The 27380-nt window shown below is 39.8% G+C and overlaps 1 protein-coding gene across 1 annotated transcript in view; it reads right to left on the bottom strand.

The window, feature by feature from the left end:
- Positions 1 to 27380, bottom strand: part of zswim6 (zinc finger, SWIM-type containing 6) — a 49378-nt gene that overhangs the window by 2119 nt on the left and 19879 nt on the right. The window contains exons 2-13 of the mRNA XM_041810189.1: positions 17619 to 17975; positions 14607 to 14755; positions 14380 to 14530; positions 9215 to 9394; positions 7015 to 7191; positions 6774 to 6920; positions 6383 to 6529; positions 5332 to 5595; positions 3966 to 4101; positions 1913 to 2070; positions 1532 to 1695; positions 1356 to 1437 (exon numbers count right to left, since the gene is read on the bottom strand). Of these exons, the coding sequence (XP_041666123.1) occupies positions 1356 to 1437; positions 1532 to 1695; positions 1913 to 2070; positions 3966 to 4101; positions 5332 to 5595; positions 6383 to 6529; positions 6774 to 6920; positions 7015 to 7191; positions 9215 to 9394; positions 14380 to 14530; positions 14607 to 14755; positions 17619 to 17975 (2112 nt within the window). The remainder of the gene's footprint in view (positions 1 to 1355; positions 1438 to 1531; positions 1696 to 1912; positions 2071 to 3965; positions 4102 to 5331; positions 5596 to 6382; positions 6530 to 6773; positions 6921 to 7014; positions 7192 to 9214; positions 9395 to 14379; positions 14531 to 14606; positions 14756 to 17618; positions 17976 to 27380) is intronic.

Raw genomic sequence — 27380 nt, 5'->3', positions numbered from 1 at the left:
GGTGTAAAACATGTCAGTTTTGTCCTGTGGCTTGTTCCTGTCATAAATTCTGTTCCATCCAAGATCTTTAATGCAACACTTTTATCTACCAAATGTACATTGTTGAAAATCTTTGGAAATTTGAGTCACGATTTGTCATCAATCACAACCCATCAATCCTGAGGCTAGACCAGTTGAGAACCACTGCATTAAGCCACAGCCATCTCCTCATTCATTTGAACATAAAAACTTCCCTCCCCACTCTTACAACAGCCTTTTACTGTCTAATAGGATATTCAGTTTCTAATTCTCTGACATTATATCGCCCGGCCCCAGTCTACATCAACAACTGGCGTGTTCTCAATGTGTCCATTCAAACGGTGCTCACAGAAACAGGGACTCCTTCACAAGAAATCATCCGGGTGGAGGGTTTCCCCTATAGAGCTCAGTCTCCTCTGAACGCAGCTTCCTGTCCACTCCAGGGAAATCTGCCTCCGGGTTTCAGTATTCAAGTCCAAACATGAGGCCCACTTAATCAGCCAACAGCCCACAATCTTCCATAATTACTACCCTGCCAGCCCACCATCCCACTGAGAGCTCTGAAATTCATTCTTTTAGTCTTCTGAAATTTGTCTTGGTTGTCAAAAATACTACCCCTTACAGAAATCGTTCATAATACCTTAGAGAGATGTGACTAACTACATGTCATTTGGTAACAGAAGCCTTAAAAGGGCATGCATGCAACTTGACTCTGTTTTTCTGCAGGTAAATGTAGGTTGTTGTCTTGATTCCTCAACTTTTTAATAGTCCTCACTGCAACTGGTAATCAAGGTCATGGGAAAAGGAGAAAAATAAAATGTATGGCTGTACGTCTGCTCTGTGCTACAAACTGCAAAATTACTAGGGCTGTCATTATATTTTTAAACGGTGATTAATCACAAACTTTTGTTAGTCAGTTGGGATTAATCACAGTTTAATTGCATGTTTATAAAGTAATAATTTTGCAACTCAAAATTGTTGTATTCCATATTGACGATATAAAGAAAGTCTTACCAGTTTCTAGATATGTGAATTAAATGAATCACAGTCTTAAGTTCTAGATTTACTATTACAGCGCAAGCTATGAGTGGTGCAACAGCCCTTTTGAAATCAGTCGGGTTTGTCAGTATTATCTTTATATTATCTTTATTATTATACCTGTGCTTTCGGTGTAAGGAGTATTTTACTAACAAGTCCTCTTTATTTTTAAAGATTTTTATTTTTTAAAAAGCAATGAGCTCTGTACATGTTCTTGCATGTTAAGATCTAAAATTTAAACCAGTAAGTAACACTAAAAATACAGAATTTTTGTGCCTTATATTGTCAAACAAACTCACCGGCCTCAGTCGCACAAGTGACAAGCCATCGCACCATCTCTCTCCTCCGCCAGTTCAAGGTAGACAACGTCATTCTCATCACCTGTAAGAAAACCGAGAGCTTCAGTCTGCATCTGTTTTTTATAGATTTATAGAAATGTATCTGTGCTTGGTGTGTGTATTTGTGTTATATTTACCTGAAGACCCAGCTCCAGGGAGACTTTGAGCAGCGTGATGTCAGGCAGGCTGTCCATCAGGGTGGCAATCTTGAAGGCATCTTGTGCCAGTTTGAAGATGTGGGATGCTGAGTGGATGTTCTTCTGGATGGACTCTAACACTGTTTGAAGTCTGAGAGCATCACCTGATCACACACAAAACAAGAGTCGACTTCAGACCTTCGCTTTCTTAAGATGGAGCATCAGGAGAAGCTCCAGCTAGATGATTTAAGCAATAACATATTTTTTTAATCTTTGGAGGTAAAAAAGTAAGATTAAATTGGACCTAAATGACTTGTAAAACCAATAAAAGGTAAAATAATTAAGGGGTGTGTACTTTTGACTGTGTTCGATTGTGCGTACCTTTAGCAGCAGTGAGCATGGTGGATGCCAGCTCACACTGTTGTGTCTCGATGTGGCTGAGAGTGAACCAACGAGGGAGCCGGTTTGGAACCACGGACACGATGTGGTGAGGCCGGGACAAGTCAGCCGAGGGAGACGTGGACTCGAGGACTGGCAACCTAAAGAAGAGAAAAGAAAAGAAAATAAAAGAAAAGAAAAGAAAAGAAAAGAAAAGAAAAGAAGAGAAAAGAAGAGAAGACCATATTATTAGTTTCTGATTTAATTTGCATACACAGAAGATCACGTGAGCTCTAAGAGAAAATAAAAATGCTATCTTTTCTATCAATCGACAGATTTCACTCAGCTCAGTCAGGAAGACTCACAACAGTAAACTTGGCTCCTTTAACCCCGAAACACTCAGTTTTAGACTGAGCTGGCATGATCTGTGTTTCTGTAGTTTAATATTCTCTCTTTGTAATTAAAGTTTGAGATTACAGACTCATAAAGATTTACATACCACACAAATCAAAGGACTTTCATTTCGGAAATTATTCACACATTTTGTAAAGTCGATTTCACCAGCGCTGAATTATTTAGTGAATAATAAGGAGGCTTTTATCATGAAACAGTGCCCCAGTTCCTAAATCTGACTCTCTTTTACCCGGTTTCTCTATGTCTGATCCATCGCGCTCTTTAGTAACCGCTGAGACTAAAAGAAGGAAGAGGAAGGGAGAGTGTTTAAAGGTTCCGTTCAGTCAGGGTGGGAGTGTCATTTCTCTTTATTTCTCTCCCTCCTCTCAGAGGAACATGTTAAGAAGAAATGGCTCCAATCGTCCAATATGAACATAACTTGATGTACTTCTTCACACAAATGTGAAAATAATAAACACTCCTGTGATGTTTGGGTGTGTAGAGGAAGAAGTGCTCTGTGAGCACCTCCAGGTTTCCACGGTGATTGTTGTGGTCATTTTATTTTAAGACAGTGCAACCCAAGTTGCAGAGTTTTTAGGCTGTATTTTCTTTCTGTAACTCGTCAAAGCCATCTATTGGCTGAAAGAGTGGGTCATCCTCTGACATCACTTCTGGATGATTGCTGTGTCAACATGTCAAATTAAAGCAGCAAGGAACTAAAAAGAACTGCCATAAAACGCTAATTCAGCACTATGCATGCCCACTTCAGGGCTTCAATATGCATCAGTTATCATATTTATGCTGTTTTATTTGTTATAGCGGGTGCTACAAAACTGCTGATAGGAGCTAGGTTCTCAGAAACATTTCCTGAGACCAGCATTGACTCACATTTGGTGGTAAGTTTGGACAAAAGCATCTAAATGCAGCATTACTAAATTAAACAGATGATAAGGAATCAGCACTTTGAATCTAAACAAACTGAAACTGGTGATGCACTTTATATAATAATGTTAGAATGTTAGAAAAGGGTGGTTGGTTAAATTTGCAGGAAAAGTTGCAGCAAGTATAGTTAACGTAGCTCTGTTAGCTGCATAAACTACGTAGGCAATGTAGCTAACATTGCTAAAGCTAAGTTGTTGACTGGTTAAATATGTAAATTCATGAGGGTCTTCCTGTTATCGCAAACTCTCTCTGGGATCTCTATATTTAAACATAACTAAATTCAATCAAGTGTTTCAAAAGCACAGCAGTCCTTATATCATGTCTGAACCATATTTTTTTGCCTCTATATAGATCGTACACCACATGGACAAATGTTTTTGTCCACATAGTTTATGTGTAATTGCACATATCCACAGTTTTAACAGTATCAACATTTATTGGCGCATTTTCCAGAGTTTTATGCTCATGTTTGAGCCAAAATGGTGACCTATCATCGAGCAGACTCTCCTTAATTCTCCTGCTTCAATTTGATAAGTTGACACGACATCCAAGTCTTCCTCTCGTGTGCACCTGGATCTACTGAACTCACTCTCTACTAGTATTCAGCTCATCTGACAACCAGGCGACTCGTCTCAAACAAGAGATTAGCATTTAACTTGTTTTCAGACAGATATACAAAAATAGAAGTCTGTATTTGAAACAGGAGGTGTTATCTACTCACCGCATGGCCCTCATTGCAATCTTATACGCCAGTTCAGCGTCGTGAGGTAGCAGGGAGGTGAACAGATACTTGGCAAACGTGTGCATGGGGACGCTTTCTCTGTAGAGCAACTCCCCAAGACCACTGTAAGGACCAGCTGCAGAAAAAACAAACACACAGGATGTATTAGTGAAGTTGGTTCAGTCTGTACAAGAATAAAAAGAAGATGTACAAACAGACTTCAGCTGACTGCTGAGATTATTTTAAGAGTGACAGGGTGAATCTGATACTGCTGGGAGCCAATGCTTTAAATATTTCTTCAGTACAAAATATTTAAGATTTTAGAAGCACCAGCACAGGTCATATGAGAGTGGCTCTGCTGATGTGAATAAGGGTTTTAAAGCATGACGAGCTACATTTTAGACAGGCATGTAACACACCTCTGTACACAAGCATTCATTCACACAGCGTCAGCAAACAGACGGACGACGCTCACAATACGCTCTCATAACTGTGAGCAGCAGAGTACAAACAGTGAGAGTGTAAAAGAACACGTACGACACTCTTAAGCACACAGAGTTGACACAACACTTCATGTGATGGATAATCGAAGCACAAAGAGCCATTTGTGTTTCAGGGACTCATCCTGTGTGCAGATAGTGTGTAGGTCAGGGTTCTGCTGAGGATAAGAGAAGTGTTTTTTTGGAATTATATATGCAAAATGTGAACAGAAAGAAGGCAATTTTTAACCACTTTTCTCCCTTGTGTTGTGAAATCTGCCCATGAAACAAAAGCATTGGTTTACTGTTCATAAGTACAACAAATGGAGTGCCATTTTAACTAAACACAGTCAATTTAGTAAGCTACCACCCACCTCCATAGTAAGTAAGCACAGTTAAACAGTAAGGCTTACTCAGCCCTTCTGGCAAGACCTCTCATCCTTTTAAACTGGAAGAGTGATCATCCTCCCTCCTTTGGCAGGCGGATTTGTGAGGTCATTTATAGAAAAGATAAGATATACACCACTGGGAACCACTGGAAAGTTTGGTGCAGTTTGGCAGCCTTTTATTTCCTATGTGAATCTTTCTAAGCCTCTTCATACTTGAAAATAGTATCGCTGTGTACTCATATTAGTCTGTGAACAGGCACTTTTTAAATTATTTTTATTATTTTTATTCATATATATATATGTTTCAATTTTGCCTTTTAGTCACAGTTTTTTTTTTACTTTGTGTTTTTTAAATTTAGACTCTTCTTGTAGTTATTATGTCTGCACTTTTCATGTTTCTTTTGTCTATAAAGGAAAAATATATTGCCTAAAAATGCATGAAAGCTCATCTCTATCTATGACTTTTCCTTTGCAGAATTTTATGGAGTCTAAACTCACCCTCGAGCAGGACGGTAGCTTGCTTCCGAAAGATCTTCACCAACGTGTCGTCTAATTCTACTTCCTGGAGCCTGGCGAGGAGCTGCTCTTCATTACGACACACTTTCTCCTGAGCGTAGAGTCCTTCTGGCATCACGCGCTGCTGCCCCAAACCGATCAGAGCCGTCTCCACCGCCAGCGACACGAACGACTCGCCGTCCTCCAAGAAACCCTGCTGCGCTGGGTAAACAGGAAGTTCTGCCCTTCTGCCTGAACCCGGAGAGCCTAAAGGAAAGAGGGAAGGAGACAGGGTGGGTGAGGGATGACTTAGGAAGGAAAACGTTCCCTTTGGGCCAAATATTGATGAACTTATTGATCTATTTGTTCACTCTGGTTCTTTTTCAGAGCATGCATCCTCCTGAGGACTCTAATCATGTGGTTTAATGGCTTAATGATGGGTTGGCAGACCTCACACTTCATCCCAGGAGGGTTAATAGTCCCTGATGAACACTCTCACACATATACTATAAATACAGCTGAGTGTAGGAAGTCTAAATTGAAACCTCCTTGATTCTCCATCAGTCCACCTTCAGGAGAGAATCAAACCGTTCGACCATTTTGTCGAATTTGTCTCTCTTAGCTCGCTGCATAATTAATACGTTTTAATTGGAATGTTTTTCCCGCCACATTTCTTATTCATGAGCTGTTATTGGAGGATGACTGGAGGCCAATCAGCTCGTCTGTGTCATCACTGCTGATTACAACCTGGGGGCCTGAAGACACAATCACTGCAGAGTTAATGTCTGAATCAGGCTCAGGAAGCTGCATCAGTGTTTATGGTGACTTTAATCATTCTATGCTGTTTAGTTCGTACTTTTCAATTGGGGCAACAGTCTCTTATAAATGTTCAGGTTTTGAAAATAGGTTAGATGAAATTATGTGTCAGACCTTCGCTTCTGTTGAACTGGACTTCAGGGAATTTTAATTGATGACCCCTGCCCTACAAGTTTTGAAAAGCCTGCCTTGAAATGAAATAAAGTTATTTGCAAAATGCAATTTTAACATGGCGTACCTGAGGAGTCCACCAAAGTGTTGGCTCCGTCCTCCCTGCTTCGCCTCGTCTCCATCAGGGTGCTGAACAGGGTGCTGATGGGGTCCAGAGGGTGACCCACCCAGCCCTCCAGGTTGGTGATGGATGTTATACCTTTATGTAGCAGCTCTGTAGAAAAAAAGGACACAATTAGTCACTATTTACAAAAAACGATAATGCTGTAATGAAATTTGAAATGTTTAGAAAATATATCAAGTTTTGAACCATTCTAATACCACTTGGGAAACTATTTAGAGCTTTTTCGTGTTGTCAAATAGTGAAAAAAATCTGCATCCTAATTTTTCTTTTATTAAAAGTCAAGGTAAGAAGCTTTATTTTAATGTTAATAAAGAATAAAAAAGAATAATCTGACCTTTTTTGTGTGTGCGGAAAAAGCTGAGCTGTTTCTGCTGTTGTCTCTTCAGTGTGTTGACAATAGCGATGGCGAGCCTGAGTGCTTCCTTGGGATAACCGTGCGATCTCAGAGCGTCCACTCGGGCACACGCAGTCGGGACATGCTCTACAGGTGAAGAGACCAAAGGGGAATTATATTTATACTCTGTAAACCTATATTTACCCCCATTGTTTCCTTCTAAAGACACATTTTTCCTCACCGTGCCACAGCGGCCACCCCCGGGCGTCAAACAGGGAACTGTCGAGGTTGTCATGGTAACAGTAGTTGGTGTATTGGTCCTTAGTGATGATGTGCTGCAGGTGGGGGTCCTGCCAGTGCAGGTCACACGCCTCAATGGCTCGCGTGAAGACCGTCCGGTGAGGCCGGGTCAGTGAGTCTGCAAGAAAGGATCACAAGATGACAGTGGTTTTAAAACTCAAACAATAGCGGAAGGAAGAAAGGCAAAAAGACAAGAGCATGCTGGGAAAATGGGTGGGTTAAGAAATTATAAGGATTAGAAAAAATAGAAGGAAAAAAGCAATCTAAGTGAGGAAAAATAAAACTACTAAGGCTGCAAGCAGCACTGAAGGGCCCTCGGGTATGTCGCGACTGCAGGTGTGTGGGAATACCTGGGTGTTAGCAATCTGTGCAGCATACTGCAGCATGGTGGAGAGACCACGTAGATCCTCCTAGGCACTCATTAATTCAAAATAATGAGCACATTGCATATATGAGGTAGCACCTTCCATTAGAAGTAGGTAGCATTATAGCAAAGGTAGATGCTGATATGTGTAAGGTGATCAGGAAAGCAATATTTAGTGTGTAAAATTCAAAGAAATGGAACGTATCATGTAAGAGGTGCTACCAGAGGTGGTGCTAAAGCAAAACCAGAAATTAACATTTAAATGTATAGAGGGCCAGATTCTGATCATACATGTGAAATTTTAAGCAAATCAGACATTTCATATGAGAAATAGGCCAACTTCCTATCAAACTGATGAGATATCAAAATGCTTGCTATTGCCAGTAGGGCATCCTTTAATAAGACACATTATCAAAATCTGTGCTTAATATATTCAAATCAGTAATAGGAATAAATAAATGGTCCATGTGTGACTTCCTGTTACAAGTAGGGGGCTGGGGGATGTTTCATATGAGAGAAATTGCCACTTCTTGTGAACTTCCTGTGAAACTTTTGAAATATTGAAATGCTCATCACTGCCAGTGTCTATTAATAAAATATGTTTTATGTTAGTTATGGATGATTATTTCAGACTTCAGCTGAAAGATCTGAGCTACATAGGTTCAGCACAGTAAGAGAAATAAACAAATGACCAATTTGTGTCACTTCCTGTTGCAAGCAGAGGGCGCTATGATGAGATGTGTGTGTGTGTTCAGTGTGACACTGTTGTCTTGCCAGAAACTGTACAAGAAATCAGGAAGATTTTCCAACTTTGGGCTCCTATTACAGCCCTGCCACTATTGTAAAAAATATTTTTTTGTGTCTAGCATAAGCACAATAAAATCTGAAATATGTAGGCGGGGATCCTTTGGATGTAACACTAATGAGGCTGCCAAAAACAGCCCAAAGCAGCCAAAATCGTACCTTTAATTGTTTGTAGTGCGTTTCCTGTACATTTTAGAGAATGGTCCCAAGTGACTTATTTTATCGTCCAATCAGGATACATGTGTCTACCAATTTTCATGCATGTGGCTCTTACCCAGTCCTCTATCTTATGTTTGGAGTCCCAGTGCACAGGTCAACCAAAATATGAAAATTTCCACTGGGGGATCATTTTCTGGAAGGTTTATGGGACTTTTTAGGCATGTTAAGGCCCCGAAAACATGCCGTGAAATGTAGGAAAAATAACAATATCTTAGAACGCCTACAGATATAACAGGGTAGTCTCTCCAAGGACAGTGCTTGGGCCCTAATTAACAGTTTTACATGGTGCAAAATCAGTTATTTATCTCAGAATAGCTTAATCTTCTCAGGTTTTTGTCTGTATTGTGTCTGAGTAAATGGTAACATTTATATAGAAAAGTGTGTCTAAGAGGGTTAAAAAAAGGTGATAACAGAACAAATGCAGGCCCATTACAGAGCAAACAGCAGCAGTAATAACACCCTGTCTTCTCATTCGAAACGCTTTTATTGCAGCCTGATAGAAACGTCAACGTGTGCGTATTTTCTCTGATTTAGTGGGAAAAAAAGCTGCAGGACCTAGACTGTGTTATTAGGCTCATTCTATTAGCCACACTAAAAAGGTAATAAGGCTTGCAGGCACAGAGATTGAAGGGGGGAGAGTTGATTAAAAAGACAGAGGGGGGAGGGGGAGAAAGAAAGAAAGAAAGAAAGGTTGAGATGTGATGTAGGGAGGGATTCAGGGTGGTATCTCTCCTCCAGCCGGGTGTCGTCTCACCTGGGTTGCCTGCGGGACCCTGAGGCAGAGCGTTGGTCAGATTGGTCAGTTCGGCGCCATGGTTACCGTCCTCCAAGGGGCACACGTCCATGCTGTTCCACCTGCGAAGCTGAAGGAGCCAGAAGCCCTTCTGCTCAGGTTTGCAGTGAGGGTTCAGGACGACGCACATCCACAGGGCACCTGCGTGGAAACATGCACAACATTACATCCAGGTTTAAACTCGCAAACCCCCATCATAGAAGGAAACAATGTGTGGGAGCTACTAGAGTGAAAATATTCTCTCTGCCATAAAACACATCAACATTATATCCTACTTTTAGCAGCTATTAAATACAGAAATAAAGTTAACCAGTGCTTCCTTGAGTAAAATAATGACTAATTCCATAATAAATAAATTTTAAAACTACATACAAAGAAAAATTGTATTTGTTTTGTGCATCTATAGCCTAAATTCATTCATTTTACTTTTATGCTAGGCAAGAAAAAGCACAAAATTTCTCATTAATGATAGTGGGAAATGCAACAGAAATTTTTGTTTGTAATGCTAAAGTCATTATCTTGCTACAGTACCTATAAAAAGCAATAAATCCCTTGGATGTTTGTCATTTTTTATTGATTTTATTGATGAATCATGGTCAACATAATTAGGCTTTTTTAGAAAAAAAAACCTCTTTAGTGTCATAGTGAAAACAGATTTCTATGAATCACTGTCAATGAAATAAAAATATGCAATGTAAAATAAATGACTGCATAAATATTCAGCCCCTTTAAAGCGACTGCTCTAATTCAACAGAGGTAGTAGTATAAAGACACGTGTGTCTGGAAGGTCCAGTCACTGGTTAATCAGTATTCCTGGCTACTATTACACCATGAAGACAAAAGAACACTCTGAGAAACTCAGAGATTATTGAAAAAGTATAAGTCAGGAGATGGATACAAAAAATGTCAAAGCCATCGGACAAGACGCTGGACACCAAACACTGCACATCACCACAAACACCCCATTTCCACAGTGGCAGCATCATTCTGTGGGGATGCTTCTCAGCAGCCAGCCCTGGAAGGCTTGTAAAATTAAAGGCTAAAATGAATACACAGAAATGGCTTAAAGACAACAAGGCGAATCTTTTGGTGTAGCAAACTCAAAGCCCAGAGCTCAGTCTGATAGAGAAAGTTACTGGACACCCCATGCTCCCATCCTTCCACATTTTAAAGATTTAATTTCATGCCTTTATTTAAAGTAGTGGTTCCCAATGTATCTCCTTGGAGTCCTCCCTCATATCTAAACTAAGCTGAGCCCTCCTCCCAGACAGGCGATTATCAATTTGACTTGTTTTCACGGATAAATTCCCAACATCACAGGCCTGAATACACTGTTCTTACCAAAAGACTAACCTATAAACTATGCATTAAGTGTGTGATATCTATTTATCACAACTTCAGACCACCTTCCTGGGGTCTTAGGTGCCCCCTTGGGGATGTCTGGACCCCAGGTTAGAAGCCAATGAGGATAGGACAGTGGATATTGTTGGAAACAGGGCAGAGAGAGAGTGGGGAACAACATACAGAACAGGACTGATAGGCTGGATTTGAACCCCGGGCTGCTCACTTTGAAGATAAAGCTGCATACATGAGGCACGCAGATGCAAGTACTAGACCATTGGTGCCCCCTCAAAATTTCCTCTGTGGCTGATAATCCATGCTTTTGTCGTTGCTTCTCCTTCTTTTTCTTTTCTCTGTGTTGGATTACTTGTTCTGTTCTGTTCATGTCTAGCCTTTGTCTTGCAATGAAAACAAAAATAAAGAAATCATTCCAGAAAGAAATAAAATGCTATTTTTAAAAAGAAAGGACAATGGTTGTATTATACCGTAATTACTTGCATCCATCTACAAATATGGTTGCAGCTATTAACTGTTATCCTTTTGGGTTAATTTGAAGAACATTTTGTCCATTTAGTTTTGAATCATGGTAAAAACATGGCTGGTTTTAATCTGTTATAGCCCCAGCCTACATCTCAAGCATCTTGCATGGCATAAACAACAGATGTGAACTCTCCTGATATCCACATCAGAGAGAGATTAAAGAAAAACTTGAAATCCACACACTGAAGAAGCGAAAACAACAGGCTTGTTAATGAGAAGAATATTACTGCAACCATGAAGGTAAAAGCCAGCAATTAAATTACTGACAGCCGACAAATTGTTGCAAATTGTTCAAACCTGAGCCGAGATCACGGTTATTGTTGGCTAAAAACATGCAGACACTAGAGAAGGAGGGAGGGAGGGGAACAATGAATATGTTGAAGGATAAATAAAGGATGACAGATGACAAAATGAAACGGGAGAAGAAAAGAAAGGAAGTGAAGTGAGAAAAAAAGAGGACAGGGAGGAGAGGTGAGGGGGAGAGAAAAGAGGGGGAGGGAGGCTGAGGGTGGGGGAGGGGAGAAGAGGAGAGGGGGGTCTATATCCTCCGTCTCTTTGTTACGGCTGCTTCAAGGACGACGACGAGGAGGGGAAAACGGAGCGTCGAGAGGAGGGATGTCAGGCGTGAGTGACGAAACGCAGAGCAAGAACCCACAACAACAACACGGCAGGGGATTATTGGGTAACGAAAAACAAAAACAACAGTGGGATGAAGAGAATTTAGACCTACAGGCTGCTGTCTTTTAGCTATAAGAGAGGCCCGATTCATTTACAAGCATGAGACTATGAGAAAAAGTCATTGTTTATGCTGATGACTGTTTTATCTACAACAAAGCACCAACATGACTATGTGTAAGAAATCCATCTTTTAATAAACCTTTTAAAGCGTTTTTGAGATACCAGAACATCACAGTTATACACCTGGTGAGCAAAGGAGGGTTAAATTAGATAGACACCTGTCAGTAAATCTGGCTGCTGTTTAACTCTTTGGCGTGAGAGGCCAGAGCATAAAAATATGATAACTGCACCTTTAGTTACATTTTTTTTTTCTGTTTCTATGTGTAATTGCTCTGGGACACAAGAGTGTTAAAAATTCTTTCATTTTTAAGGGTAATGTTTCTATTTCAAGCTTACAGTATTATCTTGCACATAAAACTCAAAATATTTTCAAGACTTTGGACATCCCCCCCTGGGTTTGCCAGTACTTTTTAAGATTTAAACTAAAAAAAGATATGTTTTTTATCAAAGGTGGGAATCACTAGCTACAATATTATCACAATACTTCGGTCACGATTTGATATTATTGCGATTTTTTCAACTGTTTAGCTGATTTAGCATTAGCCTTGCCCTCATGCTTGTCGTATTTCTGCAGTATTTTATATCTATGTAGCACTTCTTGCAAACCTCATGTGTCATGTCCATCTCAATCATGCCCTGCTTGCAATCCTAATGTCCTTCCTCTGGTTATTTTCCATTATCATAGACTTCAGTTCATATTAGCAATTAATCTGAAAAAAAATGGATACTTGGTGGACGAGACGATTCGATATATCACCAGACAAAATATCGGGATACTATGCTGTATTGCTTACTACATAAACAGTCTGTATGTCGTTAATTATGTAAGTAGATGGAACAATAAGCCAGGCTAGCCAGCAACTACATCTAAGCAGTTTTTCTGCTAACTTTATCAAATATGGTTTGCTAGCAGTAGCTGTAATTTAGCTAAAAATGCATTTTAAAAAAAGCAACATTTCATAAACAAATAGTAAAAAGACCAGAAGTCTAATCCGGAATTAAGTTATATATAGGCCTGTTTTAAAAGTAGAAACTCAAATGCTTGCTTTCTTTAGCTTCATTAGCTTAAGCTAAGAAAGCTATGCTAGCTACATAGATATTGTAACTACATAGGTCAATGTAGCTATGCTACCTTTAGCTTAAGCAATGTTAACTTTAGCAAAAGCAGTAATGCTAATGTAGCTATCTTAGTTTCATAGCAAGCATAGCTAAATTAACTTAAGCAAACAGAGCATAAGCTAGCATAGCTAATGTAGCATAGCTAATGTAGCATCATCAGCTTAAATTGGTTATGTTTGCTATTTTATGTGAATAAAATAGGGTTGATGAGATTTGCAAATTATAAACTAAACAGTCTTCATCTAAGTTGCATAGGTAGCTAACGTAGCTTCATTAGTTTTAGCCCTAGCTACACTAGCTGCAGTAGAATGTTTTCATGGAGGACAAGCATTTTTACTGCAAGTAGACTGATTTATTGGCTTTATTAAACATCTTGCAGGTCAAAGTTTAAGTGAAAGTTTAATCCATTTTTTCTTAAGTTTTTGTGTGTATTTCCTGACAGGGGTGACATCTTACAGTTGTTGTCTGTAGAAGGGGGCATCTTAGGTCTGCAGTCTGCGGCCTGACTGTTGTGGCTTTGCAAGGATAGCTGTGTGGCTATGTAATTTCACAGGTGGAGAAGTCCTGGGGTGTATAAAACATTAGCCTACATTCGTACTGCACGATGATGTAGTGGTTAGCTCTGTTGCCACAAAGACCAGTCAGGACAATGAAGCCAATGTAGCTAAGTGATCTTTAGCAAAAGTAGAAATACTCATGTAACTACCTTAGCTATGTAGCCAATGTAGCTAAATTAGCTTGAGCAAACACAGCACAAGGTAATGTAGCTAATGTAGCTTCATTAGCTTTAGCTATGTTATGTACATAACTATTTCACATGAATAAGATATGGTTTTAAGATGTTTGCAGAACTACAGTCTTCAACTATGTTGCCTACGTAGCTAAAATAACTTCGTAAGCTTTAGCCAAAGCTACCTTGGCCACGTTTGAGTGTTTTCATGGAGGCTACACATTATGCAAACTAAGTGGCAACATGAATGTTGTTCATATTAAAGTTTAGGTTCACAAAATTTAACTTTCTTGCTACATGTGAGACCTTACGTGCTAGTTAGCAAGCTCTGTTTTAAGCTAACATCAGTATTGCAGGTCCTGGAATTTTTTGGAGAGTGGAGAGATAGTTGATTTAAACAGGGATAGCTGCTAGCTTTACGTTTTGACACTAAGTAAATGTTGTGCTGTGTATTTTATAGCTGTAGCAAGAAGTAGATTCTGTTTTACTTTGTGTTTATCGCTCAACCAATAAAGGGAATCCTGGTTTTACAGCAGTCAAAACAATTATAGACTTTGTTGCATCATGCTGTATTTGAGTGTGTTTGTTGACACAGTACCGAGTTCGTCCCACAGCTGCCTGTATTTGTCCGTCATGGTCGTCCCCTGTTGCCTCCACAGCACCAGTCTGGGGTCGCCCATGAACTGCTCTGTGATCAGCGTTAACATACGAGCGCCGTTTGAGTCCCTCATCTTCAGCATCTCCCTCACCTGGACAGACCAGAGGGCATTATGGGTAAACTGAACAACATTATGAACAGTTTGATGTGCTGTAAATGCCTCTTACCTTGCTGAAGAGTAAGTTGAGCTGCTTTCCTGAGCCGTGGTACCCGCCCTGCGACAGAAAGAGCTTGACCTGTTCCTGAACCTGCTCCTCATCCAGATGCCAGCAGTTCTCGTCATCCACGCTGGCGCCAGCTGTCGGATCTGGAGCTCCTGCAGAAAACAGAAAAGTAAATCATTTAATAGATAAAGATAAAACTTTGGAAATGCAGGGGGATTTTGTGCTACAAATATAATCACAGAATAAAACCAAAGAGTGATACTAGTAAAATCTATGGGGAACATATTCAAACCCTTGTTCTTAACAGGATTTTTTATTTCCCTGATTACGCTGAAAGAAAAGGAGACAATAATGTGGTTGCATCAGTGTATGGTTCAGCTTTTGCATTAATGCATTTATGCAGAGCTGCTTAAGCTTAAACACAGATCAATACACAAACTGCAGAATCAGCAACAATAACAAGCTTACATGAGTATAAACGACAGCCAGGATTGTTGTTGTCTTCGATTAAATCAGACTCACGCAAAAAAGAATCAACTGTATTAACTCAAAGCATTTAAGTCCATACATCTTCAGAAAGATGTCCTAATTATGTACACAGGCAATACACTGTTGCATGAAATCACATGGGTTTTGCTAAATTGTTGATATTTATACAGGAAAATTTGGTGCATGCTACAAGACCCTATCACACCCAAGGAACATCCCGAAATATTATGAAACTCTCGACCACATATTCAGCAGGATAGAACTTTCCCTGGCTTTCCTGTGATGCGTTAAATTCAGACTTCATGAAGCCTCATCATTCTCTGTGTGTGTCCCTCTCGTTCTCCCTGAACAGCTTGGTGTTCCTGAGTTGTCTCCCAGGACAGACGCTTGCAGCTGGACTTCCACTGGTGCGAAACGGATTGTTTCTGACGGTGGTGCTGGCATTCTTCCTGCCTTAGTTGAAACTGGTACTTTATATGTTGAAGAGTTAGGGGAATGTTCAGTCTGTGTTGGTTGTAAATGTTGTGAATTTCTTGGGATGCATGGTTATTTCTGATTAATTATCAACTTTTTTTTTGTCATTTCAGACGCAAAGTCCCACTCAAATGCTGCATCTAAACTGTAAAACAGTTGCCTAGCTTCAGCAGCCCCAGTTGTTCTTAAAGGGTCACTAAACCTCAGAGTTTCAGCTGAGGTGCATCTATGCCAGACTTAGAAAAGAAAAAAAAAAAAACTGCTTAGAAATGGCTGGGAGGGAGACGAGATAAGACATGCCCACACCTCCCTTCCTACTGTCTCTCATCAGCCACAACATTATTACCCACGCCGATGAAATCGGCAGGGGGTTATGTAAAGGGTTCTGTATCTTTCTTTGATGTTTCTTTGTTTGTATGTGTACAAGATAACTCGAGAATGGAAAGTCGGATCTTCACCAAACTTTCAGGAAATATTGGGATGGTAACAGGGAAAAATCAATTCGATTTTGGTGATGATCTGCACACCCGTTTGGTTTTTCTCTGACTTTCTCGAATTTTGAACACCATAGTAATCAATGGGAGCGTGAGTTCCTCGGTAGCGTTCTTAGGCGTGGGTCTGCCGCCTCAGATGGCCATTCTAGTTCAGTCTATGCTACATTTTAGATTTGATTATTAGCCAAACTGTCATAACCACTAAAGGTGGACTTAACACACCTGAGTATGAAACGATACATGGTCATGTAAAACAGTGGTTCTCAACTGGTGGGTAGGGACCCAAAAGTGGGTCGCGGTGCAGTTTTCAGTGGGTCATGACTAGGTGTCTGAAAAAAGAAAAGGTGCCAAAAATCCTGCAGTCCTTATCGAGCATGCATCAATACCTTTGTTTTTACTGTGAATTGATCAAATGTCTGATCAATATTTCAACTAATTTATCTCCCCTTCTTGCAATAAATGGCTTCTTTTTCCATGATAATGAAGTAATTTCACAAGTTGATGGGGAAAGAGGTTATAAAACTAGTCATTTTTGTCCCTTTTCTTTTTTGTGTTTTGGTCCAATTATGATTGAAATTGCAACGTATTCAATTAACTAAACATGCATTGTTGAAAATTTTGGGGGATTTCAGGAAACAGCACTACATTACCCACAATCCTAGAGTGGCACATCAACGTCTTAGATCCCTGGAAAGTGTGGGAGGTAACTGTTAAGCTCTGTGGTGATGATGTATGGCACCAAATACGCCACTTGCCACCAGATCAGCCAGTATACATTTTTTATTCAGTTGAGGCAGATGATTTTAACCTGCAAAGGACAGTTTATATGCGCATTTTTAACACAAAATGTAGAATTTGAATAATCCGAGCCAAAACATAAAGGTTTATCTGACTGACCCTGACCCTTTAATGACCACTGCTGTGCTGCCACAACACTTTTATTCTCTGATGTAAACAACTGCTAGCTGATAGCATCAATAGCATCTTGTGGGGACAGTGCAGTTAAGCACTATTTTGATCAAGAAAATGAGGTTTAAGTTGTCCAGAGGCTTTGTCAGCTAATTGTAGCATAATTCACCGAAGCAGTGACTAACGATATTCAGCACGGGAATGTGGACATTAGCCTTTAAAGCAGCTCGAAGTCTGGCGGTGCTAGCACTGCTAACATTAGCCACATTCTGTACACTAATTTTGCATCGTCATGGTGCAAAGTTGGTTTACAGAATGTATTGACTTGACTTTAGACTAGATGGCTGAATGCAATTATAGTTTGCAATAAATAAGATGGGAAATTATTCACTTTTGAACATCCCTTTAAATGCCATGACGTTTGTGCACGACTGCTAAGCATAAATACAGCTGAAATTCTAAGTAAGCCTTGATACTGTTTGATACATCTCTGTCCACGACTCTCCAAGTACAAAAGGATTTTCAATAATGCTACAGAGAAAACAAAGAAAATTGGCAGTTTTACTTGCAAAAAACAATGTTGAAATTCTCCCCTATATAAGGGAAAGAAAACAGAAATTACTACCAATGTCCCATCTCTAAAACTCACCATGAACCTGGTTGATCTCAGAGTTCTGTGACAGAATCTCGTCCGCCAGTTTCTGAGCCGTGGGCAGAACCTCGGTGTGGTGAACTGTGATCAGGTACTGTACAAACTTCTGCAGCTGATCTCTGTTCATCTGGAAAAGAGTCTCTGAGATGGGCAGGCGCAGTTTGACCTGCTCGGGCTTCCGTACTCGGTACAACGATAGCGCCACCACGTGCGCGCAGTAGAAGATGTCCTTGTTTCCGCAGCTGCAGGTCACTGCTGTGATTTTGCAGCGGTCGAAGCTCACGCTGACGTTGCAGAGCAGCTCGGGCTCCGAGGAGGTTGCAGGTTCCCTGACTGTGCCGCTGAGGTGAAAGCCTGCAGAGAGAGAGAGACAGACATTATAAAACACTGATACAAAATGAGTTAAACAACCAAAATGCTTAGTTTGGTATTGTTTCCACAGCAGTGAGACAAGTTTAGTAATTAAAGGTTGCTCAGTTTTTTAAGTATGGATTGGATGAGGTGCTTCTTAGTAGTTGGAGATGATGGCCTCTCTGAACCTGAATTGATTTAATGTCTTTAATGTCATTGCATGTATTTATTTCAAGCAGCACTGTCAGAAACAAATTATTCTTTTCTCAAACGTCACACTCTTGCACTTACACTAAACACGAACTATAGTATTTTAAAATAAATAAGCTCTACAAATCTAAGCTAGGGGAGTGTGTGCAGGTTGTAAAAATGTACAAGAAAGAAACTTAGGGAGAAAGATGAGAGCAGAAACCCCTAAATAATCTTGTTTCCTTTTCATTTCCCTTCAACAACACCACCAGAGTTTACCTTTCCATGAACCCCCACACCCTCCGACGGTGAGACAGGATCATTTATCCACGAGCAGAGAGAGTGGTTATTGTATGAACCTATGGCCACATAGATTTAAACCTAAAGACCTCCATGTGTGTAAACATAAACAGAGAGGCAGGTTTCAATATGACCTTTAAACTTCTACGGCTCGTGTCTGTGGGTAGGTGAGTCTCTTACAGGAAAATAAACTGAAATATTTTCTGTGGGTAGGAAGATGTCAAGATAAGTGAGCTCTCATCTTCCACTTAAAAAAAAACATGAGTGATATAAAGTTGAAAACAGCAGCTGTACGTGGGAGTTCATGTGAATAATGTGTCAAACCAGATGGACAACGATGACTGTGCAGCCAAAACGTAATGATCAAATTCTCCTGGCATGAGAAAAAGTACAGAGAGAGAGTAAACTCTGTTTCTGACTGGGTTAGTGGGTTAGCAGTGGAAACAGATGGTGTCAGGTGGAAAACTGAGGAAAACAGAGAGAGTTTGTCATCCCTGTGGGTACTTTTAGCTGAAGGTTTGTTCTGATCCACTTTCAATGAGCTTCTGAAAACAAGTGTTTAAGCAGTATCAGAGAGCATAAATACTTGTAAGCGCTTACAAAATTCACAAACCCCAAATCAAAAAAAGTTAGGACAATTTGTAAAATGTAAATAAAAACAAAATACAGTGATTTGCAAATCCTTGTCAACCTCTATTTACAGTATAAAGACAAGATATTTACTGCTAAAACTGATAAAATATGTTGTCACAGATGTGCAAGTTACCCATACTATGGACACCAATACACCCAAACACCATCACAGATGCTGACTCTTGAGCTTTGCAATGATAACAATCTTCATGGTCCTTTTCCTCTGTAGCCAAGTTGGGTCCGGCTGCAGACTACACATCTCTGGCCGCCACCCTCATATACTATTCATCTGTGACACCGTCTCTGTCAGAACGGAAACACACGCTTTCAAAACAGCATTGGCTTAAACTTCTGCTTAGCTTTAAGGTAAGGGGTAGAATACTAAAAGTTGTAAGATAAAAACCCGACTTGCAAAACCTGATCAGTAAACTTTTTATAATGCAGACTAAACAATCTGCTTACAGGAAAAAGGCCATCGCAGTAAACTACAGGACAATGTAGCTACATAGCAAACATAGCTATGTCACTAACATAGCGACATAGCTAATGTGGCTCAAGCTAAGGTTACAAAGCAGCTACTTAGCTCATTAGCATAAGCTACGTTTGCTTAAGCTCATGTTGCTAAATATAAAAGCTACATTTGCTCATGTAGTAATGTTTATTATGTAGCCGGCATAACAATGTTAGGTTTAGCTAAAGCTAACAAAGCTATAGTGAGCCACTGTTCATGTAGCTACTTCTAAAACAGGTCTATACATAATTTTATCCTGGATTAGACCTCTGATCTTTATCTGTTTTTTTTCATGAAATGTTGCTTAGTCTGTCATGTTTGCAATGTGGTTATTTCATGAATGTAATTGCCAGACATTTTATGAAATAAGTTAAGTTAAAAAGAATTAATCTAAAAAACTGTACTGGAAAATTACAGCACTTCTGATCTCAAATAGAGGGCATCTCAGATGAACAGTCTGTGTGAGTCGCCATCAAAAAGTACGGTCAGCCAGACAGTCTGCTTTAGCCTGGAGGACTTAACAGCCATTATTACCAAAACAACTTGCAATGCAGACTCGCCGGACCAAAGCACCCCACTTTAGGTCAGTCCATCGGACCTTCTCTGCATCTTTTGATGATATTATGGACCGTAGATGTTGAAATTTCCTTGCACGTTGAAGAATGTGTGTATATTTTGTTCATATTTACAACGCCCAAACTTTTTTGGTCTTGGGATTTGGATATGTACTGCATATAAATTCTGCCACCAGGGAGCGATCAGTAAAAACAATATCCAAAGATGGCATATAGAGAAGAGATGCTCAGCTCTGCTTAGTTGCACTGTTTACTCCCTGTTTAAAATTGAGCGCTCTATTACATAAAACACTGCACTCCATAAACTTACTAAACAGCCACAGTTTTCTTTTCATGGATGAATTTAACACCATGAGGGAGATCACCCTCATTGTGAAAAAAAAGTAAAGACTGCAGTTTTTAAATAGTGTGTCTCTGGGTTTTCCATTCTCACCTGTTGTGAGTCTAACTAGCAGCTGAAAATTTTCACATAATAACAATCACAAGTGTTATTCACCCTGAAACATTAGCTGGAAGATTTGATTTCCATTTTGCACAAATGTTCTAGTATATGTGTCACACATCGACAGCACAGCTGACACACACGAGCCTGCTGGTAAACAGAGGAGGTGTTTGTGGCTGTGAAACCGAGTGGAGCAAACAAAAAAAGACAACATTTGCGACTGAAACAAAAAAAAAAAACATGTCACCTCTAAGTGCTGCTGTTCCTGCCCTACAGACACACAAACACGGTCCACATCCTGTCTTTTTAAAACGCTCACACAGAAAAATGCAGGGTGTTCTCCGTTCCACAGCCCTGCCCCGGTCACGCCTGGCCTGCAGCTGAACTACTGACGTCACAGAAAGAGAGAGAGTGACTCGAGGAGGAGGCTGGAAGAATTGGTATGCTCACAGCTGAGTGTGTGTTTGTGTGAATTTGTGTGTGTGTGCACATGCAGGAGTGTCGGCTTGGCGGCGAGCCAAAGCCCTGAGCTCAGCATTTTGTAATTCACTTCCTCTCTGTGTGTCTGCGCTCCACAGCTTGCATAATACAGCTCTGTGCAGAGCGTGGCAACCAAACTTAACCCCTTCACTCCCAGTCACAAAAAAGAGTCAGAGTTTAGAAAGTTAGATTTGAGACTCTCTGACAGCTTTTTCAGCCCAGCTATAGAGCGGTTTCACATAAAAGTAACCTTAAGAAAACATGTATGGTGGAAAATCAGCTCCCGTCCTTGGAGAGTTGCGTACGAAGCAGAGAAGCAGCTATGTTAAACCATGTAAGTTAGCTTTGTTTTCAAAACATGCAAATTTTAATCCTTTTTTGACTCATGTTTGTTAAAACTAGCAATGCACAAATGCATTGATGGAACATGGGCTGATGGTGGTCTTGTGAATGCTCATTGGCAAAAATGTGTTGAGCGCTTTTAACAGTTGCCAGTGTGTGTCATACGTGGAGATTGGACAAATCTGAGTAGCATTCTGTTGTGAGAGTCAAAGCTCAAATATGAAAAGAGCAATGATAGACAGCGGTCTGACAAGTTTTGCTATGTAGTGTGCACACCCTCCAGCTGGCTGTCTAGATTAGTTTGCAGCACTCTGCATTCTTGGTTGTGGTAGAATTTAGCTAAAACATAGTAGGACACTTCAATCCTTCCCCTCTTGCCGACTCACGTATGCAGGCTGTGCAGGTTCACCTGGAAATCAAGCTAGAAAGACAACAGCTATACAAGCGACTTGGTGGAATGATGGGCTAAATTTCACGTGATGCAAAGTTTCTTGGAACAAAAACACACCCACCAAAAATATACAGCAGGCTACGATATCCACGCAACTTCAACCGCATAGCAGTTTGTAAACTTTATCGCACTGCTCTCTCCATTTTAACAACTGTTGAGAGAAGTCAGTGCGTCAGATTTATCCGCTGCCAACGTGATCCTCTCGGTACGAGCCCCGTTTTTTTTTTTTTTTTTTGTAATGTACAAAGGTAGTCTCTGATCACAGAGTAAAAACTACACTAAACTTAAACAAAAGACTACTTTTTGTGAGTCTGTTTACAAAAGACTTAAGCAAACAGAGTCTGATCTACTTTTCTGAATTGCTGCCTTATTAGACCCTCAATATGAGGATTGCTGTTTTGATGAGGAGGTTAAAGTGCATGCTCGCCACCAGGCTGCTTCACAGCCTGGATAAAATAAAAAACAGACTGAGCTGCAACAAGGCAGAGAGGCCAATCTGTGCAGGGAAAATCAGGCATCTAACTAAGAAATAGACTATGAGGTAAAAATAAAAACACTGCATTTTTAAATTAGATATAAGATTAAATATGATTTATTATGACATTATAACATGTAACAGTTTATGTTGGGGGTGATTTGAAACTAGTATGCAGTGATTTATTTCAGGTTAAAGATGCTATGCTTCAATCATTTTAAAACAAAAAGTACTTTTGTGAAATAAGTTTAAATAAAAAGTTGTATTGTGGATTTCTACGGCTGACTTTGTCTCCTCTAAAGTAAGGAGGAATAGAACCATACAGTTGTTCAACAGTAAGAATAATATTGGTACATTGGCATTAGTTAAGAGGAAGTTAACAATCATAAAAAGCAAACAAATAACAACAGATGATGAAAAATCATTGGTATTGACATCTGTACTGACCAAAATACTATCTTAAGCATCGCTATCTGCCCTGATTTTCACAATCAGTGCATCAGGTATTAAAAAAATTACCCATTCAAATATATAAATATTAATAAACAAAGTTGGCAAGAAAAGTTTTAGTTAGGAAATTAGGTACCCACAGGCAGAACAAGGATAGCAGTCTCCCCAGTATCAGTTGTTAAATCAAGCTAAGCTAAGCTAAGCTAAGCTGAACCAAGCTAGGCAAAATAAGTATTTACAAAGCATCATTCATATATAGAAAACCTCAAGGTACTTGTTAAGGAAAATATCAGCATTAAGAACATCAATGAGCAAAAAAACAAGAAAAAAAAAGAAAGAAAAAAAGAGCCTTGGTCTTCAGCATAAGTCATGTTCTGAGGTCCTAAACAAAATATTAGAAGCAACTTTATAAGTCAACCAATCAGTATGTTGTTTGTGTAGTGCCTTAAATTCATGCAGGTTCTTTCTGAATAAACTCTTTTAACTCCTAAACTCTTGACATTTCTTATTGTTTTAAGCTAGGCTACGCTAGCTGTTAGCCATTTTAAGGACACAACAGAACAACTATGGTTTGACCGTTAACAGTTTCTAAATGTTAGATGTGAAGATTGACACAATTCTCATGTTTACTCAAAAATGAACCTGTCACTAGGACGTTTAGTAAAATTTAGCCTAAAAACAGAATGCTAAGACAGCTAGCTAGCTAGTTAGTGTACTGGACCAAGTAATAGTCTGTTTTTTTTTTTAAAGCTACACAGTAGGAGGAAATATTCAATAATTTCTCTTTTAAAAACAGGGGGAATAAGATATCCAGACTAAGTTCTGCTAGTCTTGGCTTATAGCTTAGATTAGCATAAAGACTGAAAGAAAGAGAAGCAGCTAGATGGGGGAGAGTCCCCAAATCTATCAAAAAAAGGTCAGGCAAGTAACTGTATCACTTGATGTTTTTTGTACTTAATAACCAAATACAGTAGATTTATCAGTGACTCTTATACAGCTTTTACAGAAGATTTGTTGCTTTTGAATGGAAACAGGTTAACCAGTTTTGTCCTTTACCAAATTTGTGCCAAGAAAGGCTAAACCTCTTTAAGGACCAGCTTCAAATCTCAATACTATTATCAAGCTATTGGCAAAAAAAGCAAATAATCCAATCCTTTAGATCCAGATTAGCGTCTTTAAGTGTGTTGAGGGATTAAACAAGTGAACAGTGGTTAGTTTTTGTGGAAACACTGCAACCCTCGACTCACTGGAGTTGGCATTAGTGAGCATTTTCCACAAGTTTGTTTGGGCGTAATGAAACTCAATGAAATAGGATTAAAACGACTCAGTAGTCACAACAATCAAACCTTTATTTTGTAGGTGAATAAGGGTACTAAAACATTGTAAAATCAACGTACCTGTCTGTGATAGGAAATAGAAAGTAACCAGTACAGTTATTGGTTTAATCCAAGTCATTTTAATAACTTTTAAGGCCCTTTTTGGTTACACTACCTCAACAGTTTGATACCATTTTTGAGAACTGTTGATACCCTCAGTGCTCTCGGGTGGAAACCAAGGTTTAACACTTCACTCCCAATTAAGCCCCAGGTAGTCGACTTAAGCCATCTCTATAGGATTCAGAGGGGAGGATGTCTCACGGAGAGTGGGGAGGGGGTTGATGTTTCTATGGTTGAATAACTCGGCTCCCTATGGGGTTCAACCTGAGGAGATCTTCATTCTCGAGGCTGTGAGCAACAACGCCAATGAAAACTTATGCTGCAGGGGGGTAATTTTCAGCTTTAAGGCCAAAAACGACATCTAATATACTGACCTCCCTGAACCCCCTCACACACCACAGCCAGTCGTTCAGCTGCTCAGCTGAGAGTGCATCGTGCTCGCAATTGTGTGCGAGTAATTATGACGACAATGTGGGAAGCTAATCTCTCACCCGTGGAGATGTAGACACCTCTGGGGCTGCAGAAAGTAGAAGTAAATAACCAATCAATACTCATAGTGCTCTGATAACCATCTGTCCTTAATGCCACTTCCAGATCAGCTTCTCATTTAACTCTCAAGAGTTTATGGTGCTATCAGGAAGCAGGTCTGCAGGCTAGGGTTTTAGTTTGTTCTGGTTCCCCTCTGGTTCAGACAGACTTCCCTAAATTGACCCACAACTGCTAATTAATACTGGTTTTTATTATTTACTTGAGACCAAGATGGCAGCCATTAACGCAGAACTTTCTCCTCTTATAACCCTTTATATGGCACTCATTGAAATACTTGAACATTCCAAATTTAGCCCTAAAATAGTATTAGTGGACAGACACTTTCTTAATGTTGTATGTATGCAGCATATGATTTGTCCCAATATCAAAACTTAAAACTCAGTGTGGCCCGGTAGCTAACTGACCTTAGCTAAGTGTTGGCAACACTACAAGAGCAGTTCTTTGCAGCTTTGAAACAGAGCTTTTTAGTGTTACATGGTTGCTTCCTTTTTTGTCTTTGAAGAAACATAAAAAAAAAAGATTAAATTGTCTGGCTATGTCTTAACCTAGCATACAAACATTCTCAGCCACATAGTTTAGCCTAAACTTATTAAAATAGAAATCTAGCTGAGCTTTACTTACAAGACAGGAAGCAAAAGTATCAGAAATTACTTTCATGATTTTTGGGAGTTTTAAGAGATAGATTAATTCCACAGTAGCACATAATAAGCCTGCAGGATGGTCTTTTATGTTATACATGGTGTAAGTTAGCATTAGCAGCTATATTGATGATGTTTAACAGCTGCACAGGGGAAAATAATAGTTTGTTTCTTTTGAAAATTTTACATTGTAATAATAACCATTTACTGGACATTCACATCAAAGTTTTTAATGAGCGAGCAAGATAAATACTTCCTAGCTTTATTTAATTATTATATATTTGGCACATGATGTGAATATAGCAATAATGTACCAATCTTAGAGCACTGGTTTTCACACATCATTTGCCCAAGGCACACCAAAGATCAAGCTATAATCTTGAGGCACATCATGTTCATACCAATCTGTTGAGTTTTATTTTTGAATTTCATGTTCAGATTGTTTTTAAATAAGGGAGTCGGCTCTGTGTTTTATCTCTCTTTCACTGCAGGCTGGTTGGGGAGGGCAGGAGCACTGCGCAGTCACGGCTGCAGCTTGTTAGGCGTCTCACCTGCATCACCTCTTTACCACCTTGTGTTGAGCCCTCAGATGCCAGAGTATCTCTTCCGCTTCATAAGTGGTATCTGGCTCCAGCTACCTTTGACTCAGTGTGCTTTTCACTAGAGATATTTTTTCAGCAAATTTTTGAAGTTTTTCAAATACACTGTTGTCTTTACTCTTGCAGTGTCTTCTACTTCCTGCCAGTGCTTCTGCCTGCCACCAGCTAGTGAACTCACGTTTATTGCGCTATTGTAACCTATTAATAAACTTCCTTTCACCTACAACCTTGGCTCATGCTCTGCTTCTGGTTCCTAGTCAGATATTCATCACAAAATAGGATCTATAACATGTTAAAGCATCTTCAGTCATTTTATATTTATAGTAATATCACACAGATGTGCAAATTCCTATGCACACCTTGAAGCTAAAATGTTTTAGAAATCAGCTAACAAAAAATGCTCAAGGTAGACCCAACATGAGAGCCTCTCTTTTTTAAAAACTTCCACAAGTTTGGAGCAATGAATATGCCATGGTTGTTTTTGCGGACTGGAGTCTTGGCAAGGTCATCTGAGTTCACGAGCCAGCAGCCAACAGAGCCGTGTGTCAGGGGAAAAGGAGGTGGGGGGATGTGAGGAGTGTGTTATAAGGAGCTTGAGGATGCACCTCCATGTACGTTCGAACAAGGTCAATGAGGGTTAGAGTTAACTAGGTCAATCTGGTCCCTGAGTAAGCCGTTGCCAGCAGCTATTTATGGCAAAAACAAACTAATCAATATGTTCACTTTGTGTATGTGTATTTTTACTGGTGCTTATAACCTCTAATGATAACATACCTCACTGAAATTCCTCAATTCTGTTGGAAAAAACCATCATACTGCCTTAAGCATTCTTGTGCTCAGTTAGAGCATAAAACCATATCTCTAACAGCAAAAGCCACTGAAGATGCTCTTTGCCAGCTTCCACTGAACCATCCCAAACAGCTCCTGTAAGGCCGCATCCAACTGGAACCACTATGAAGAGACAAACTACTGTGCCTCATGGTTTGTACAGGAACACGCAGTCCCACCAGCGTATTTGCGTCAGTGTGCCTTTGCTCAGATGGTCATCTGAGGTTTCACAAGCTTCTAAAGGGACAGAAGAGGATTTCCCCCCCTCCGTCTCTCCCCATTTAAGAGCATTTGTTTGAGTGCTGTTTGTGCTCAGAGAAAGTCATTTGTTTATCCTCTGAGGACCATCAGCAGGCCAACCAGAGCATCTCCTCTCCAAATGCATTTGTTCCCACCCAAGAGATAGCGGAGTCTCTGTGGAGATCCTCTCCTCACAGAGCTTCACTGCTGCTAATGATTTTATGTAAATATAATCAAATAAGAGCTTTTAGTGTCTGTTTACATGCTGAT

The sequence above is a fragment of the Cheilinus undulatus genome, linkage group 17 (genome assembly GCF_018320785.1).
Source record: "Cheilinus undulatus linkage group 17, ASM1832078v1, whole genome shotgun sequence".
In the NCBI taxonomy this organism is placed as follows: Eukaryota; Metazoa; Chordata; class Actinopteri; order Labriformes; family Labridae; genus Cheilinus; species Cheilinus undulatus.
This window is presented reverse-complemented; position numbering and strand designations above follow the sequence as displayed.